General features: G+C 44.6%; 1 protein-coding gene across 2 annotated transcripts in view; it reads right to left on the bottom strand.

Moving 5' to 3' along the window:
* LOC139565803 (synapsin-3-like) overlaps positions 1-20,097 on the bottom strand; it is a 128,107-nt gene that overhangs the window by 74,487 nt on the left and 33,523 nt on the right. For both annotated transcript variants that reach the window (XM_071386384.1, XM_071386383.1), the window contains exon 4: positions 10,612-10,703. In XM_071386384.1, the coding sequence (XP_071242485.1) occupies positions 10,612-10,703 (92 nt within the window). The remainder of the gene's footprint in view (positions 1-10,611; positions 10,704-20,097) is intronic.

Below are 20,097 nucleotides of genomic sequence, written 5' to 3'. Positions count from 1 at the left end.
GCACCATCTGTGAGACTGGCTGCAGATCTGGGGGGTGGGGACAGGGAGGAATGCAGAGGGAGGATGGGGCCCTGCAGTCAGCCACGACAGGGTTTAGGGACTCCCTTCCACTACCTGTCTACTACAAAATAGTTTGGCTCTGGATAAGCAAGTTGCTTTGGTATTCAGTTCAGGTCTTGGCGTTACACCGACAATGCTTACCTGTTTTTACATTTGCATGTACACTTTGTAAATCAACACCAAATCTACAGAGACAATTTGTTCTGGTCTCGGGAAGTGTTCAAGGACAGTGAAATCAACATGTCTTCAGGTATGGAGGAACTTATCTGTACAATTGAAGAGATTCATTCCTGAAAAAACGCTATATATCCATTTTCAGAAATGTTGGTAAATTAGCTTTTATTGTTTATAGAGAATGGTGTGTTTTTCACTATCTAATCATGGCAAAGGGTTGTTCAATGACAGACATGCATTTGTTTAAAATCACTTGAGAGTTTTTTTTTGCAAAATGGTATCAATCCGCCTTACTCTCAGAAATAATAATAGTACTGCTAGGTTTTTACACAGTAACAAATAACGATTTTTAAAATAATGTACAAACGATACATTTATATATAATGATATTATAATTTAATACAGTAATATGAGATCTGTATGTAAAACATTTACATTTGACATTTTAGTCATTTAGCAGATGCTCCAGTAGGTGCATTCATTGTGAGATAACAACACATCACAGTCAAATATACAGCATACAAGCATTTCATTAAAACTAAACAATGGATATATAGCGTTTCGCCAAAAAATGCCATAAAAATGTCAAATCAGACACATCTAAAATCTATGAACGGTAATATTTTACACACACATGAAGTACACAGAAGCAATCATTTGAGGAAAAAATATTGGAAATAAAAAACCATTCAGACCCGTTTTATGGGCATGCATTACTTCTGTCTGAACAGATAACAATTCATGTCCTACTACTTGTCATCGTTTCAAAATATGTCATTGATTATTATAATAGGTTATCTTTTAACATTAATGGATATCAAGATAACTAAGGGTGAATGACCGACACCACAACGGTCCACCTGATCTGGTCCCGTGGTAGTTCCCTTAACAAAAGCAGACTCTTATACACTAGTAATCACTTTGCCAAAACATGCCAAAGTTGTCCTTTGCATGCCTGAATAAAAGCAATTTGCCCTCTAAACACAGTGTGGTACTTACGCAACCCTGAGGGACTCCAAGCCAGATAAGACAGGCATAGTGATAATCCAGCACTTAGTGTGAGTGGGGGTGTTTTTCATTGTACGTTGTATGCACATAACAGGTAAACAAGCGGCCATATTGAATCGCCTAACCCAGTCCAGGCAGACAGGCAGTTTACTCATTACCATCTCAGTATCGCTACTAGCATCGCTGGGCAGGATGCTGTTACGCATTACCCTAATCACCTCCCTGATTGGATTTCAGTTTATTCATCACAGGAGGAGCAGGACTGTGGAGAAGAAACCTTTGGCTGTGCTGATCGGAGTCTTTTTGCTGTGGCTAATCATGCTCCATTGCTATAATCGTGAAACACTTTGCCAGACCAGTGTTTCTGCTTTAAGTTAAGTTCAGCAGCTGGGCTGGAGGGGTTTGGCAGAAATAGAAAAATAAAACCAAAACGGGTGACGGCACGTTTTGGATGCGACTCTTGCACGAACGAGAACGCACCATATATGCTCAAAAACCTGCCTGCCTCTACTCCAAGGCAGAAAATAACAAGGGCAGAACCACTTGAATTCTTCTAATAGCCAGTAACAGCAGGTCCTACTAACGTCATCATAGGAGGACCAAGTCATGTACAAAAGCTTGAATCTTCATGTTCTATATTGTTTTGATGTCATTTGTGCTCCCATACAAGTGCATGTGCAGTCACGCAATGCAATTACATATGCATCGGCCGCATCAAAACACACAGGGTAATAGTACACGTGTTACAGTTTAGTTGATATACGACAAACAAGTGAAACCATGCACTTCTAAGAAGTTCCACTTGAATAAACAAGTCTGAAACCACAGAACTGTGAGAAAGTGTGCTGCCTTGATAGGCCAGTAGAGGGGAGGGGAAGTGGGGAAGTGTTTAGGGAGCGCACCCGTAGCCAGATGCCAAGGGTCAGAATGCTGAACGGAACATGGCCCTTATTTACGCAGCCCTGCACGGACGGAACAGCAGGAGCCTTATAAACTGACCAGGACACACACAAATACACACAGGCACACACACAAATACACACACAGAGCAGTTTGAAAGCAGTGAGAACCAACTACTTACATGTACAGTACACACTTTATGTGTACACACACACACACACACACACAATTTATGTTATAAAACATAATGCCTTTAATCTGAGGTCCTTAGGAAACATACTGTTTATCCGATGTGATTATCTTTAGGAATGTGTCTCAAAGCATATAGGATTTGTAAGATTTGTTTTCATTTAGGCTAAGAATAAAATGTAACATTTTCCTAAGTAGTCATTATTAGCCTAGCTTAGGCACTAACACAGAATTGTTTATAGACTACAGTAAATCCTGAGTATCTTCTGGGTATAGGCAGTGATAGGCTATACTATTGTACGGCATAGGGGAATGTGTGTCAAGCAAAGAGGACAACAACAGCCGTATCTTAGAGAAGTTATCTACATTTTCCCACCCACATGAAAAAATACTATACTATCTTATAAATACTAAAGTATTCACTGTAGTGTTTTGCGGACTAAACTGTAGTCTTCACTGTAGTATACTGTAGTATTTACAGTTAACTATAGTATACAGTGCATTTGGAAAGTACTCAGACTCCTTGTCTTGGTCCACATTTTGTTACGTTACAGCTTAATTCTAAAATGGATTACATTTGTTTGTTTTTCATCATCAATCGACACACAATACCCCATAACGACAAAGCAAAGACAGGTTTTTAGAAATGTTTGCAAATGTATAAAAAAATGTACTCTTAAATTTTACATTTACATAAGTATTCAGACCCTTTATTCAGTACTTTGATGATGCACCTTTGGCAGCGATTACAGCCTCGAGACTTCTTGGGTACAAGCTTGGCACTCATGTATTTGGGGAGTTCCTCCCATTCTTCTCTGCAGACCCTCTCAAGCTCTGTCAGGTTGGATGGGGAGCGTCACAGCTATTTTCAGGTCTCTCCAGAGATGTTGGATCGGGTTCCAGTCCGAACTCTGGCTCGGCCACTCAAGGACATTCAGAGACTTGTCCTGAAGCCACATCTGCTTTGTCTTGGCTGTGTGCTTAAGGTCGTTGTCCTGTTGGAAGGTGAACTTTTGCCCTGAGGTCCTGAGCGCTCGGAGCAGGTTTTCATCAAGGATCTCTCTGTACTTTGCTCCATTCCTTTCCCTTGATCCTGACAAGTCTCCCAGTCCCTGCTGAAAAACATCCCCACAGCATAATGCTGCCACCACCATGCATCACCGTAGGGATGGTGCCAGGTTTCCTTCAGACGTGACGCTTGGCATTCAGGCCAAAGAGTTCAACCTTGGTTTCACCAGAACAAAGAATCTTGTTTCTCATGGTCTGAGAGTCCTTTAGGTGCCTTTTGGCAAACTCCAAGCGGGCTGTCATGTGCCTTTTACTGATGAGTGGCTTCCGTCTGGACTACCATAAATGTCTGATTGGTGGAGTTCTGCAGAGATGGTTGTCCTTATGGAAGGTTCTCCCATCTCCACAGAGGACCTCTGGAGCTCTGTCAGTGACCATTGGGTTCTTGGTCACCTCACTGACCAAGGCCCTTCTCCCCCGATTGCTCAGTTTGGCCAGGCGGCCAGCTCTAGGAAGAGTCTTGAAAGATGCCCAGGGTCCCTGCTCATCTGCGTGAACGTGCCTTAGGCATGCTGCAAGGAGGCATGAGGACTGCAGATGTGGCCAGGGCAATAAATTGCAATGTCCGTACTCTGAGACGCCCAAGACAGCGCTATAGGAAGACAGGACGGACAGGTGATCGTCCTTGTAGTGGCAGACCACGTGTAACAACACCTGCACAGGATCGGTACATCTGAACATCACACCTGCGGGACAGGTACAGGATGGAAACAACAACTGCCCAAGTTACACCAGGAACGCACAATCCCTCCATTAATGCTCAGGCTGTCCGCAATAGGCTGAGAGTGGCTGGACTGAGGGCTTGTAGGCCTGTTGTAAGGCAGGTCCTCACCAGACATCACCGGCAACAACGGGCACAAACCCAACATCGCTGGACCAGATAGGACTGGCAAAAAGTGCTCTTCACTGACAAGTCGCGGTTTTGTCTCACCAGGGGTGATGGTCGGATTCGCGTTTATCGTCGAAGGAATGAGAGTTACACCGAGGTCTGTACTCTGGAGCGGGATCGATTTGGAGGGTCCATCATGGTCTGGGGCGGAGTATCACAGCATCATTGGACTGAGCTTGTTGTCATTGCAGGCAATCTCAACGCTGTGCGTTACAGGGAAGACATCCTCCTCCCTCATGTGGCACCCTTCCTGCAGGCTCATCCTGACATGACCCTCCAGCATGACAATGCCACCAGCCATACTGCTCGTTCTGTGCATGATTTCCTGCAAGACAGGAATGTCAGTGTTCTGCCATGGCCAGCGAAGAGCCCGGATCTCAATCCCATTGAGCACGTCTGGGATCTGTTGGACTGGAGGGTGAGGGCTAGGGCCATTCCTCACAGAAATGTCCGGGAACTTGCAGGTGCCTTGGTGGAAGAGTGGGGTGACAACTCACAACAAGATCTGGCAAATCTGGTGCAGTCCATGAGGAGGAGATGCTCTGCAGTACCTAAAGCAGCTGGTGGCCACACCAGATACTGACTGTTACTTTTTTTTGCTTGGACCATTTTTTTTGCTTGGACCATGTTAATTTGTTGGTGATGTGGACACCAACGAACTTGAAGCTCTCAACCTGCTCTATTACAGCCCCGTCGATGAGAATGCAGGTGTGCTCGGTCCTCCTTTTCCTGTAGTCCACAATCATCTCCTTTGTCTTGATCACGTTGAGGGAGAGGTTGTTGTCCTGGCACCACACGGTCAGGTCTCGGCCTCCTCTCTATAGGCTGCCTCGTCGTTGTTGGTGATCAGGCATACCACTGTTGTGTCATCGGCAAACTTGATGGTGTTGGAGTCGTTCCTGGCCGTGCAGTCATAAGTGAACAGGGAGTACAGGAGGGGACTGAGCACATACCCCTGAGGGGTCCCCGTGTTGAGGATCAGCGTGGTGGATATCTACGCTTACCACCTGGGGGTGGCCCGTCAGGAAGTCCAGGATCCAGTTGCAGAGGGAGGTGTTTAGTCCCAGGGCCCTGAGCTTTGAGGGCACTATGGTGTTGAACGCTGAGCTGTAGTCAATTAATAGCATTCTCACACAGGTGTTCCTTTTGTCCAGATGTGAAAGGGCAGTGTGGATTGCAATAGAGATTGCATCATCTGTGGATCTGTTGGAGCAGTATGCAAATTGGGGTGGGTCTAGGGTTTCTGGGATGATGGTGTTGATGTGAGCCATGACCAGCCTTTCAAAGCACTTCATGGCTACAGACGAGAGTGTGACATGGTCGGTAGTCATTTAGGCAGGTTACCTTAGTGCTCTTGGGCACAGGGACTATGGTCGTCTGCTTGAAACATGTTGGTATTACAGATTCAGACAGGGAGATGTTGAAAATGTCAGTGAAGCCACATGCCAGTTGGTCAGCGCATGCTCGGAGTACACGTCCTGGTAATCAGTCTGGCCCTGCATTCTTGTGAATGTTGACCTGTTTAAAGGTCTTACTCACATCTCCTGCCGAGAGTGTGATCCCACAGTCGTCCGGAACAGCTGATGGTCTCATGCATGTTTCAGTGTTATTTGCCTTGAAGCGAGCATGAAGTTATTCAGCTCGTCTGGTAAGCTCGTGTCACTGGGCAGCTCTTGGCTCTGCTTCCCTTTGTAGTCTGTCGTAGTTTGAAAGCTCTGCCACATCCGACGAGCGTCGGAGCCAATGTAGTATGTTTCGATCTTAATCCTGTATTGACGCTTTGCCTGTTTGATGGTTCGTCGGAGGGCATAACGGGATTTCTTATAAGCTTCCCACTCCTTGAAAGCGACAGCTCTACGCTTTGGCTCAGTGCGGATGTTGCCTGTAATCCATGGCTTATGGTTGGGGTATGTACATACTATTTTAAGCTCACGGTTTGATGAAAAAATGGCTCAAGAGGGCACCAGAGATCTAGATAACCAAACAAACAAACAAAAAAGAGCATCCTCCTCTTGCTCTTGCTGGCTTTCTCAGATTCTGCCATTACTCTCTTGAAGGTGCCAGTAATAGGCTACAGGAGCAGTCCGCAACTCTTCTCATGTGGAATGCCAATTTATCTTACCATTTCAACCGATCTGCGTGCCAGTTATGATTCTCATATGCACATTTTCGTGAAAGTTTCATTTCATTTATAATAACATAGCTCAAAATCATTGTCATGTGGTTAATCAAAATTCTATCCAAATCTAAATGAAAATGATACAAACCTAAAAAGTAACTTCTATTGCCATTTCCAAATATGTAAAAATAGCCTACATAAAGCCAACAAATAAAACCATTGCAGCCTGCAGGTAGAAAATATCCTGATAAAAATAAATATCCTATAAAATCACATTGGCCACACATGGCCTGTAAAACAATATTCTGGGCCCTCAGAGTTTGCTGTGCCAGTGAGCTTGGGACAGACACAGCTGTAGGCTATTTGCGCAAGGGACAAGAAGCATTACTTGACTTGGGCAGGAGCTCACCAGAGTGGAATACCGGCGCCTCAAATGTTATACTGCTTGAGCTCCTGTTCCTCTTCTAGAATAGCTCAAAAGTATTGTGGAGCTCCTGCACCTAAATAAACAGTACCAGTACCCAAAGAGTAACGAAACCTATTTCAGTCCAAGTCAAGCGCTGATAAGAAGCAAATCAGGCATTTTTTTTATGATGTTTCCACTGGATCAGAGCATGACATTTTACCCTTTCACGCTGAGTGCCTTTCACGCTGAGTGGTTATCGAAAGGGAGAGTGCTGGAAATATTATTCAAATAAATTCAAATACACACCAGATTTTGTTTGCTTGCTGTTTGATGTGAAGTAAACATTACTTTGAGAAGGTCCACAGCTCATTAGTGGTGGTGCGTTAAGCGAATCAGAAATACTATCAGATCCTCAAATGGGCACATTTATATGCCTACGTTTGCGCACAGGCCAGGTAGCCTATAAGTCAACTTCTATGCGTGCGAGTCCTTACTCAACATTGACAGGAGCGCTCCAAACAAAATACAATGACTAAATTGACAAAAATCGTAAATGGAATGAAACAAACCAAAACTTGATTCCATATGTGTTATTTCATATTTCATAATTTTGATGTCTTCACTATTATTCTACAATGTAGAATTCTACAATAGATAATCATGTATTTTCTATTTTCTGGTTGAGAGAATGCCAAGAGTGTGCGAAGCTGTCATCAAGGCAAAGGGTGGCTACTTTGAAGAATCTAAAATATATTTTGATTTGTTTAACACTTATTTGGTTACTAAATGATTCCATATGTGTCATTTCATAGTTTTGAGGCCTTCACTATTATTCTACAATGTAGAAAATAGTAAAAATAAAGACAAACCCTTGAATGGGCGTGTGTTCTAAAACTTTAGTGTGTATATACAGTTGAAGTCTGAAGTTTACATACACTTAGGTTGGAGTCATTAAAACTCGTTTTTCAACCACTCCACAAATGTCTTGTTAACAAACTATTGTTGTGGTAAGTTAGTTAGGACATCTACTTTGTGCATGACACAAGTCATTTTTCCAACAACTGTTTACAGACAGATTATTTCACTGTATCACAATTCCAGTGGGTCAGAGGTTTACATACACTAAGTTGACTGTGCTTTTAAATTCCAGAAAATGATGTCATGGCTTTAGAAGCTTCTGAAAGGCTAATTGACATAATTTGAGTCAATTGGAGGTGTACCTGTGGATATCTTTCAAGGCCTACCTTCAAACTCAGTGCCTCCTTGCTTGACATCAAAAAAATCAACAACAAAAGAAAAATCTAAAGAAATCAGCCAAGACCTCAGAAAGAAATTGTAGACCTACACAAGTCTGGTTCATCCTTGGGAGAAATTTCCAAACGCCTGAAGGTACCACGTTCATCTGTACAAACAATAGTACGCAAGTATAAACACCATGGGACCACGCAGCCGTCATACCGCTCAGTAAAGAGACGTGTTCTGTCTCCTAGAGATTAATGGTGCGAAATATGCAAATCATTCCCAGAACAGCAGCAAAGGACCTTGTGAAGATGCAGGAGGAAACAAAAGTATCTATATCCACAGTAAAACGAGTCCTATATCGACATAACCTGAAAGGCCGCTCAGCAAGGAAGAAGCCATTGCTCCAAAACCGCCATAAAAAAAGCCAGACTACAGTTTGCAACTGCACATGGGGACAAAGATCGTACTTTTTGGAGAAATGTTCTCTGGTCTGATGAAACAAAAATAGAACTGTTTGGCCATAATGACGTTTGGTGGAAAAAGGGGGAGGCTTGCAAGCCGAAGAACACCATCCCAACCGTGATGCACGGGGGTGGCAGCATCATGTTGTGGGGGTGCTTTGCTACAGGAGGGACTGGTGCACTTCACAAAATAGATGGCATCATGAGGATGGAAAATTATGTGGATATATTGAAGCAACATCTCAAGACATCAGTCAAGAAGTTAAAGCTTGGTTGCAAATGGGTCTTCCAAGTGGACAATGACCCCAAGCATACTTCCAAAGTTGTGGCAAAATGGCTTAAGGACAACAAAGTCAAGGTATTGGAGTGGCCATCACAAAGCCCTGACCTCAATCCTATAGAAAATGTGTGGGTAGAACTGAAAAAGAGTGTGCGAGCAAGGAGGCCTACAAACCTGACTCCGTAACACCAGCTCTGTCAAGAGGAATGGGCCAAAATTCACCCAACTTATTGTGGGAAGCTTGTGGAAGGCTACCCAAAACATTTGACTCAAGTTAAACAATTTAAAGGCAATGCTACCAAATACTAATTGCGTGTATGTAAACTTCTGACCCACTGGGAATGCGGTGAAAGAAATAAAAGCTGAAAGAAATAATTCTCTCTACTATTATTCTGACATTTCACATTCTTAAAATAAAGTGGTGATCCTAACTGACCTAAGACAGGGGATTTTTACTAGGATTAAATGTTAGGAATTGTGAAACACCTTAGCCAAATACATTTAAACTCAGTTTATGTAAACTTCCGACTTCAACTGCATATATATTTGTTACTGCTCTACTAAAACAATCTCGACCAACAGCCTAACGACAAAACAATCTACCAGTTGACTAATTGGGGTCAGCCCTAGTGTGTAGTATAGTATTCTACAGAATTCTATAGTAAGCTGTAGTATTTTTCATGTGGGCATTGACTCTCTATTGCAGTCAATCCATGGGAATTGATGACATAATACGGGCAAGCAATACAATAACCTCAGTGATGGACAGCCAGGCAGGCATCCACCTCCCAGACAACAAGCTACAACAGAATGGCATGATACACAACACTGCAATCTGTCTATTCTAGCCACTGTGTATCCTTGACTTAACTTCAAACTGCTTCAAACTACACACGGCCTCGTTTCCTGAACATTTCCTGTACGACTGCCAGATCCAACCCTGAAGGTTGTTTTTTCAGATTATGTGTATACAAGAAAAACACAACGTTCATTACAACGATAAACTATCCTTGCGATGCCAGCATAGAGCTGAGTAGTACATTACTAGCCTGGTCCCAGATCTGTTTGTTCCAACTCCTATGGTCATTGTTATGCCGATGGCAAGACAGCACAAACAGATCTGGGACCAGGCTAGTGCATTCCCCAGAAGGCTGTGAAACAAGCAGTGGTCTGACGCTCCACAGCAGCATGCACCTCATTAGCTAATCTAATTTACTAATCAGGGCCTGAAACCCTGCTACATAAAGGAAGAGAGAGGCAGGGGGTGACGTCAACTCCCAAACTACCAGAAAAACTGCTCTACTGCAGCCCACAGAGGAAGAAGTTGGTATGTAAAAGAATGTGAAGACGGTTCCATTTTGGAACCTTGCTGACGTATGGAACACAGAACAAAATTGAGGGAATTCTGGAACTCTGAGAAGTAGTGTTTGGGCTGGGAGGAAGGATACAGAGGTAATAAGGTCGGGTGCTTTTGGTGCTGTACTTCTTTTCAGAGGTATTCACAGAAATGTTTTGCGTGACAGTAATAGCCAGTCCTTTTCATATAATTTCCCACTGGCTCCATCGTCTTTTGTGACGTCCTTTTTTTGTGACTGAAAGCAAATGTATATATACACACACACACACACACATATTACTTGTCTACAATGTAGCTGATGGCTGTTGAAAGGGAATAACTGGAGCCATTGTCTGGACCCACTGAGGGAGACTGAAGATGCGTGGGCAAATGCGTCAGAGCAGAGCTACTGACGGACATACAGGGACCGCTCTCTTTTCTCCATCTCCTTCCATCGCTCTCTCTCTTTGTTACCTTACCTGACCACTTTGGTTCCTCCTCTTATGGCCTGCATATCAATCATACACCCAGTGTTCATGTACGAAGCCAGGTTGATCTCTGAGAACTCCGCCTGTGAAACAAGAACAAAAACACCACGCTGATTATACACATTATTCACTGGGGTATAGAAGTAGCAAATTACTGTAAAACACAATTTCCATTTGGTGTATATAGGCCTGAATCAACAACATAAAACAGAGAGAGAGAGAGAGAGAGCGAGAGAGAGAGAGACAAAGAGAGAGAGATACAGAGCCAGAGAGGAGAGACAGATTGGATAACTTGATTAGTCTGAGTCTGTCTGTGTCTGTGGCCTCCCAGAGAGGACAGGACAGCAGAGGCCTTGTGACAGGGAGGGAGGCTTTAGCCCAGGCAGCTACTTAATGACTTGATCAAACTCCCAGTCAGAGCAGAGATCCTCTCTGGAGGGGAAGGGACACTGCAGCTTGGCCTGTCTGGGAGAGAGCGCTGGGAACAGAGGGACTACAATGGGGCATTAGGGGCCAAGTGCCTCCATTGTCTCTTGTGTAATTACAAGTTAGAAATAGATTTGCTCCAGAGATTTAACTCCCATGATTCTGTTTTTTTTTGTCTTTCACTGGCTGACTCTGTTCTCAGGACAGTACCTCGCAAGGGTACACGTGTTAAATGCATATTGTGCCTAAACGTAATAAATTCATAACAGATTCCAAATCTACCTACATCCACTTCAGCCCAGACACAATCACATATATTATTAGCCATTAGTACATTTTGCTGCAGGGTAAATACTGTACAACCAGGCACTTGCACAATGAGTGTGGCCCAGTGGGGGAACTTGTTAATGAGACACACATCCTCTATGTATGACATGTCTGCTAAAGTCAGGGCTGATAAAACACACCATATTTATGCTAGAGAACCACAGAGACAGACAGGCCAATGAATGATGCTGTCCTAAGCCAGGAATCAGGAAGGGATTAAACGCTACATTTAAAATATATTTTACATGTTTTTTCAAATCATAATAAAATAACAAAATCACTGCAGTCATTTCAGTTTGGGGTTTCGTTTGATCATATGCTGGGTTCATGTCATTGTTTTTGGCCTTTGGTGACCTTGTTTGGGTGTTGGTACCCTAAAAGATTTAGCTTCACTGAGGGCCAAAAAGCTAATGAACCCTAAAGAAAAGACAACATTCCTGCCTTACTTTACTATGAACATGCTTCCAACATGTTAGCTCTGTGGAGATGGGGAGGCCAGTCTACCCAGGATGGAAGGAGAGGTGAGGGTTAGGGGTCAAATGTCAAGAAGGATCGGTTTCAGTCCGTATACTGCAGTGTGGGATGTTATAGAGTTAGAGTAGAGCTCGTCTCAGGCCCTCCAAGTCCTAGCTAGGTGCTCCCATTAGAGGTTATGAACCAAAAGCCCCAGAGAGAGATCCGTAGGAGTAAGAGCTTGACCTCGGAACAGCAGGACGTTGACCTCCGACTTCTAGTGGTAACATTTGTCAGACTTAACATCACTTTGAAGAATGTAGCGTGACACTAATGCAGGCATTTTAATGGGTCCTCAATGTGTAGTCCTGCAGCTTTTCTACTATGTGAATTTCAATTTGGCGGACCTGGTTGACTCCCAAACACAACTTTACCGATATAATTTGTCATATGAGGAACCTACATGGGCTCGTGGTGGGCCAAATTCAATAATTCACTCTTCCTATAGGCTACATAGTTAAACAATGAGTTACTCATCTGAATAAATAATCTACGCTGTGTACAAAACATGATGAACTCTCCATGATATAGACTGACCAGGTGAATCAAGATGAAAGCTATGATCACTTATTGATCTCACTTGTTAAATCCACTTCAAATCAGTGTAGATGAAGGAAGACAGTTGAAAGAAGGATTTTAAAGCCTTGAGACAATTGAGACATGGATTTTGCAAGACAAAAATATTTATGTGCCTTTGAATGGGGTATGGTAGTAGGTGCCACGTGCACCGGTTTGTGTCAAGAACTGCAACGCTGTTGGATTTTTCACGCTCAATAGTTTCCTGTGTGTATCAAGAATGGTCCACCACCCAAAGGACATCCAACCGACTTTGGAGTCAACATGGGCCAGCATCCCTGTGGAACGCTTTCGACACCTTGTAGAGTCCATGACCCGATGAATTGAGTCTGTTCTGAGGACAAAAAGGCGGGGGTGCAAGTCAATATTAGAAAGGTGTTAACGTTTTGTACACTACATCTATATTCAGATTGTGGTGGAGTCACAAACACAGAATGGGACTGATATTGTTGAGCTGCTCTAGTGTTAATACGAACTTTGTCAAAGTAAAGCCACAGAACGTCGTTCGAACATGTGCTGTGCAAATAGAAAAACAAAAGCCATCTGTGTAAGCATTGTATTTGGCCGATGAACGTGGCTGACAAAAACTCCCCAGAACATGGATGACTTAAAGTTCCGATACAGGCAATGTGAGTTCAGCCTCTGAAGTATTGATGGAGAAACATGAGCTTGTCCTCTAACCTCAGAAGCACTCTGAAACCTCACTAATATGTGTCAATCTCAAAAAGGCCACAACCTGAAGAGACCATTACTTTCCTTAACTTCCAGTGTTTGTTGTTTGTGAGGCACCAGCGTTGCTCTTCAGCTATCTATCTGGGTCTCTGCAGAGTGGATACTTTGTAGGAAAGGATGCAGGCCAAAGCCTCCATTTATTTGAATAGAAAACAGTGTCTTCTGTACAGTTTGTTGCAACCAATATACTCCAGAATCCTATTCAAAATGCTAAATTGTCGCCAGCACAAAAACAAGTATGGGGGAGTATGTCTTCCTCATTCGTTTGTTTCCAGAACAATGTGCCAACTTAACAAAACAGTCTTTTTTTCTGTAAAAAAATACCCCCTCTTTTTATTTATTGTGTTCCGCTTACAGAGGAGGAGAAGAGAGCAGGGGGCGAGTAAATGCCCTAATCTCATTTACGGGACAGCGAGGCGCCACTCACTCTCAATGCGCCTCAAAGACACAACACACTGGAACTTGGCTCCCTTCCTCTCCTCAGCTCCTCTCCACTGTGCCCCGCCTCTCAACGAAACATCTGTGTGCTCGGCACAATGCTTTACCATCACCAAGGAAGACTCTTAAAAGACGTAACAGACACACACAGAGGCGCTAACTTTCTCACACACACACACACAAATGCACAGAGAATCGCGCACAGAGAATCGCACACATCTACACACACGCCACACAACCCAGTATACAGATCTGCAACTCATCCCCCTGGCAAATTGCAATCCCTCAGCAGGGGCCTACATTGACATTTGCTGTGACCAGATAAAACCAGAAGAGTGGGCTAGTTTCTGGCAACAACCAAAAATGCTCCACAACTCCTGCTATTGGCTGGCTGGCTCGGTGGGGCCCTCTGTCATTGGACAGTTATGGATGAGCCGTTTTTGTGACTGGGGCGAGTGCCCGGGACACAGGGCCCGTTTGACAGTACCATGGTTACCATCAGGGTAATAGATTCAGATTTGTGTTAGAGCAGCTCTCACCCTGGGAAAGGAAAACAGGACAGGATACATGGGAACTGCCTTCTCTCCCCTTAAACTGCCCCCAGTACACGATTCTTCTTTCCTCTATAACCGCCACTGATGTCATTTAATGCTGGATCTCTGTGTTACAGTTGCAGTATTTCTAAACGTGCCAGGAGGCTGCAGTACAGGTCTTTGATGCTGGTATCCAACATACCAAGCAGTCTGGCCAGAGAGCCATCTTTCTAGGACAATTCAATGAGTGCCTAAATGATACTCACACCAAATCTTCCACAACCTGTTAATATTCAAGGAATGGGATTTGAAGTACTAACTGTCCTATATGTGATTGTTTTTAAAGCCATACCCTGGCCTCAAGAAGAGTGTTCCATGATTTAACTGATTAAAGTCTCTCTCGTGGCTCTGTAATGTTCCATCCTTGTAGCTGCCTTGGTCAAATCTGGACTTGAGATAGAGTGCACATGCATAACTCAAACTTGTCCAAACTTGTGAATTTGTGTATCAAATCATATTTGATTTGTCACATGCGCCAAATACAACCTGACAGTGAAATGCTTACTTAAAAGCCCTTAACCAACTATGCTGTTAAGAAAAATACCTACAAATAAAATCAAATAAAAGTATGAAATAATTAGAGAGCAGCAGTAAAACAACAATAGCGAGGCTATACACAGGGGGTACCGGTACAGAGTCAATGTGCGGGTGCACTGGTTAGTCAAGGTAATATGTACATGTAGGTAGAGTTATTAAAGTGACTATGCAGACAATAACAGAGAGTAGCAGCAGCGTAAAAGAGGGGGGCGGCAATGCAGATAGTCTGGGTAGCCATTTGATTAGATGTTCAGGAGTCTTATGGCTTGGGGGTAGAAGCTGTTTAGAAGCCTTTTGGTCCTAGACTTGGCGCTCCGGTACCGCTTGCCATGCGGTAGCAGAGAGAACAGTCTATGACTAGGGTGGCTGGAATCTTTTACAATTTTTAGGGCCTTCCTCTGACACTGCCTGGTATAGAGGTCCTGGATGGCAGGAAGCTTGGCCCCAGTGATGTATTGGGCCGTACGCACTACCCTCTGTAGTGCCTTGCGGTCGGAGGCCGAGCAGTTGCCATACCAGGCAGTGATGCAACCAGTCAGGATGCTCTCGATGGTGCAGCTGTAGAACTTTGAGGATCTGAGGACCCATGCCAAATCTTTTCAGTCTCCTGAGGGTGAATAAGTTTTGTTGTGCCATCTTCACGACTGTCTTGGTGTGCTTGGACCAAGTTAGTTTGTTGGTGATGTGGACGCCAAGGAATTTGAAGCTCTCAACCTGCTCCACTACAGCCCGTCGATGAGAATGCGGGCGTGCTCGGTCGTCCTATTCCTGTAGTCCACAATCATCTCCTTTGTCTTGAGGTCATGTCTCTGACCTCCTCCCTATAGGCTGTCTCGTCGTTGTCGGTGATCAGGCCTACCACTGTTGTGTCATCGGCTTACTTAATGATGGTGTTGGAGTCGTGCCTGGCCGTGCAGTCATGAGTGAACAGCTCCCGAGTGGCGCAGCGGTCTAAGGCACTGCATCTCAGTGCAAGAAGCGTTACTAGTTGGGGCGGCAGGTAGCCTAGTGATTAGAGCATTGGGCCAGTAACCAAAAGGTTTCTAGATCAATTCCCCAAGCTGACAAGGTAAAAATCTGTCGTTCTGCCCCTGAACAAGGCAGTTAACCCACTGTTCCTAGACTGTCATTGTAAATTAGAATTTGTTCTTAACTGACTTGCCTAGTTAAAGAAAGGTCCCTGGTTTGAATCCAGGCTGTATCACATCTGGCAGTAATTGGGAGTCCCATAGGGCGGCGCACAATTGGCCCAGCGTCGTTCAGGTTTGACTGGGGTAGGCCGTCATTGTAAATAAGAATTTGTTCTTAGCCGACTTGCCTAGTTAAAAAAAAGTTTAAATATATTTAGTACAGGAGGGGACTGAGCACGCACCCTTGAGGGGCCCCCGTGTTGAGGATCAGCGTGGTGGTTGTGTTGTTACCTACCCTTACCACCTGGGGGCGGCCCGTCAGGGGACGTTCAGGATCCAGTTGCAGAGGGAGGTGTTTAGTCCCAGGGTCCTTAGCTTAGTGATGAGCTTTGAGGGCACTATGGTGTTGAACACTGAGCTGTAGTCAATAGCATTCTCACATAGGTGTTCCTTTTGTCCAGATGTGTGGAGTGCAATAGAGATTGCATCATCTGTGAATTTGTTGGGGTGGTATGCAAATTGGAGTGTGTCTAGGGTTTCTGGGATAATGGTGTTGATGTGAGCCATGACCAGCCTTACAAAGCAATTCATGGCAACAGACGTGAGTCCTACGGGTCGGTAGTCATTTAGGCAGGTTACATTAGTGTTCTTTGGCACAGGGACTATGGTGTTCTGCTTGAAACATGTTGGTATTACCGACACAGACAGGGAGAGGTTGAAAATGTCAGTGAAGTTGGTCAGCGCATGCTCTGAGTACACGTCCTGGTAATCTGTCTGGCCCTGCGGCCTTGTGAATGTTGGTTGACCTGTTTACAGGTCTTACTCACATCGGCTGTGGAGAGCGTGATCACACAAGTCGTCCAGAACAGCTGATGCTCTCATGTATGTTTCAGTGTTACTTGCCTCGAAGCGAGCATAGAAGTAATTTAGCTCGTCTGGTAGGCTTGTGTCATGGGGCGGCTCTCGGCTGTGCTTCCCAGCTCTACCCTTTAGCTCAGTGCGGATGCTCCATGTAATCCATGGCTTCTGGTTGGGGTAGGTAGGTACAGTCACTGTGGGGACGAAGTCATCAATGCACTTATTGATGAAGCCAGTGACTGATGTGGTGTACTCCTCAATGCCATCGGAAGAATCCCGGAATATTTTCCAGTCTGTGCTAGCAAAACAGTCCTGTAGCTTAGCATCTGCTTCATCTGACCACTTTTTTATTGACCAAGCCACTGGTGCTGCCTGCTTTAATTTTAGCTTGTAAGCAGAAATCAGGAGGATAGAATTATGGTCAGATTTGCCAAATCGAGGGCGAGGGAGAGCTTTGTACGTGTATCTGTGTGTGGAGTAAAGGTGGTCTAGAGTTTTTTCCCCTCTGGTTGCACATTTAAAATCAAATCAAATGTTATTGTTCACTTACACATGGTTAGCAGATGTTAATGTGAGTGTAGCAAAATGCTTGTGCTTCTAGTTCCGACAGTGCAGTAATATCTAACAAGTAATCTAACAAATTCACAACAACTACCTTATACACACAAACGTAAAGGGGTGAATAAGAATATGTACATATAAATATATGGATGAGCGATGGCCGAGCGGCATAGGCAAGATGCAGCAGATGGTATAGAATACAGTATATACATATGAGATGAGTAATGTAGGATATGTAGACATTATTAAAGTGCCGTTATTTAAAGTGACTAGTGATACCTTTATTAAATCCATTTATTAAATGTATTAAAGTGGCCAGAGATTTGAGTCTGTATGTTGGCAGCAGCCACTCTATGTTAGTGATGGCTGTTTAACAGTCTGATGGCCTTGAGATAGAAGCTGTTTTTCAGTCTCTGGGTCCCAGCTTTGATGCACCTATACTGACCTTGCCTTCTGGATGATAGCGGGGTGAACAGGCAGTGGCTCGGGTGGTTGTTGTCCTTGATGATCTTTTTGGCCTTCCTGTGATATCGGGTGGTGTAGGTGTACTGAAGGGCAGGTAGTTTGCCCCCAGTGTTGCGTTGTGCAGACCACACTACCCTATGGAGAGCCTTGCGGTTGTGGGTGGAGCAGTTGCCGTAGCAGGCGGTGATACAGCCCGACAGGATGCTCTCAATTGTGCATCAGCAAAAGTTTGTGAGTGTTTTAGGTTACAAGCCACATTTCTTCAGCCTCCTGGAGGTTGAAGAGGCACTGTTGTACACTGTGTGTACGCCGAGGAACTTACAACTTTTACCTTCTCCACTACTGTTCCGTCGATGTGGATGGGGGGATGCTCCCTCTGATGTTTCCTGGAGTCCACGATCATCTCCTTTGTTTTGTTGACGTTGAGTGAGAGGTTATTTTCCTGACATCACACTCTGCGGGCACACACCTCCTCCCTGTAGGCCGTCCTACCACTGTAGTGTCACCTGCAAACTTGATGATTGAGTTGGAGGCGTGCATGGCCAAGCAGTCATGGGTGAACAGGGAGTACAGGAGAGGGCTGAGAACGCACCCTTGTGGGGCCCCAGTGTTGAGGATCAGCGGGGTGGAGATATTGTTTCTTACCTTCGCCACCTGGGGGCGGCCCGTCAGGAAGTCTAGTTGCACAGGGCGGAGTCGAGATCCAGTGTCTTGAGCTTAATGATCAGCTTGGAGGGTACTATGGTGTTAAATGCTGAGCTATAGTCAATGAACAGCATTCTTACATAGGTATTCCTCTTGTCCAGATGGGATAGGGCAGAGTGCGGTGTGATGGTGATTGCGTCGTCTGTGGACCTATTGGGGCAGTAAGAAAATTGGAGTGCATCTAGGGTATCAGGTAGGGTGGAGGTGATATGATCCTTGACTAGTCTCTCAAAGCACTTCATGATGACAGAAGTGAGTGCTACGGGGCGATAATCATTTAGTTCAGTTACTTCTGCTTTCTTGGGGACAGGAACAATGGTGGCCATTTTGAAGCATGTGGGCACAATAGACTGGGATAGGGATTGATTGAATATGTCCGTAAGCACACCAGCCAGCTGGTCTGCGCATGCTCTGAGGACATGGCTAGACGGCATGCTCTGAGGACATGGCTAGGGATGCCGTCTGGTCCCGGCAGCCTTGCGAGGGTTAACACGTTTAAATCTTTTACTCACGTTGGCCACGGAGAAGGAGAGCCCACAGGCTTTGGTAGCGGGCCGTGTCAGTGGCACTGTATTGTCCTCAAAGCGAGCAAATAAGTTGTCGATGTCCGCGACGGGGCTGGTTTCTTTTTGTAATCCGTGATTGACTGTAGACACTGCCACATACGTCTCGTGTTTGAGCCGTTGAATTGCGACTCTACTTTGTCTCCATACTGACGCTTTGCTTGTTTGATTGTCTTGCGGAGGGAATAGCTACACATTTAACATGCTGGTAGAAATGAGGTAAAACTGATTTTAGTTTTCCTGTCCCCGGCCACTAGGGGCGCTGCCTCTGGATGAACGTTTTCCTGTTTGCTTATGGCAGTATACAGCTCATTGAGTGTGGTCTTAGTGCCAGCATCGGTCTGTGGTGCTATGTGGACAGCTATGAAAAATACAGATGTAAACTCTCTAGGTAGATAGTGTGGTCTACAGATTATCATAAAATACTCTACCTCAGGCGCGCAAAACCTAGAGACTTCCTTAGATATTGTGCACCAGCTGTTGTTTACAAATACACAGACCCCCACCTCTCGTCTTACCAGACGCTGCAGTTCTATCCTGCCGATACAGTGTATAACCTGCCAGCTGTATGTTATTCATGTCGTCGTTCAGCTACAACTCCGTGAAACATAAGTTTTTAATGTCCCGTTGGTAGGATATACATGCTTTTAGTGCGTCCAATTTATTATCCAGCGATTGTACTTTGGCCAATAGGACCAATGGCAGAGGCAGATTAGCCACTCATCGGCGGATCCTCACAAGGCACCCCTATCTCCTCCCGCGAATCCTCAGTCTCTTCTCCAGCAAATGACAGGGATGAGGGCCTGTTCGGGTGTCTGGAGTAAATCCCACTCATTAAAGAAAAATTATTAGTCCAATTCAAGGTGAGTAATCGTTGTTTTGTTGTCCAGAAGCTCTTTTCGGTCATACGAGACGGTAGCAGCAACATTATGTATAAAATAAGTTACAAACAATGGGAAAAAAGAAAACAAAATAGCATGGTTGGTTAAGAGACAATAAAACATCAGCCGTCCTCTCTGGCGCCATCATGGAACTGAATGTTTGTATGAGAGT

The sequence above is a fragment of the Salvelinus alpinus genome, chromosome 37 (assembly GCF_045679555.1).
Source record: "Salvelinus alpinus chromosome 37, SLU_Salpinus.1, whole genome shotgun sequence".
NCBI classification, from domain to species: domain Eukaryota; kingdom Metazoa; phylum Chordata; class Actinopteri; order Salmoniformes; family Salmonidae; genus Salvelinus; species Salvelinus alpinus.
This window is presented reverse-complemented; position numbering and strand designations above follow the sequence as displayed.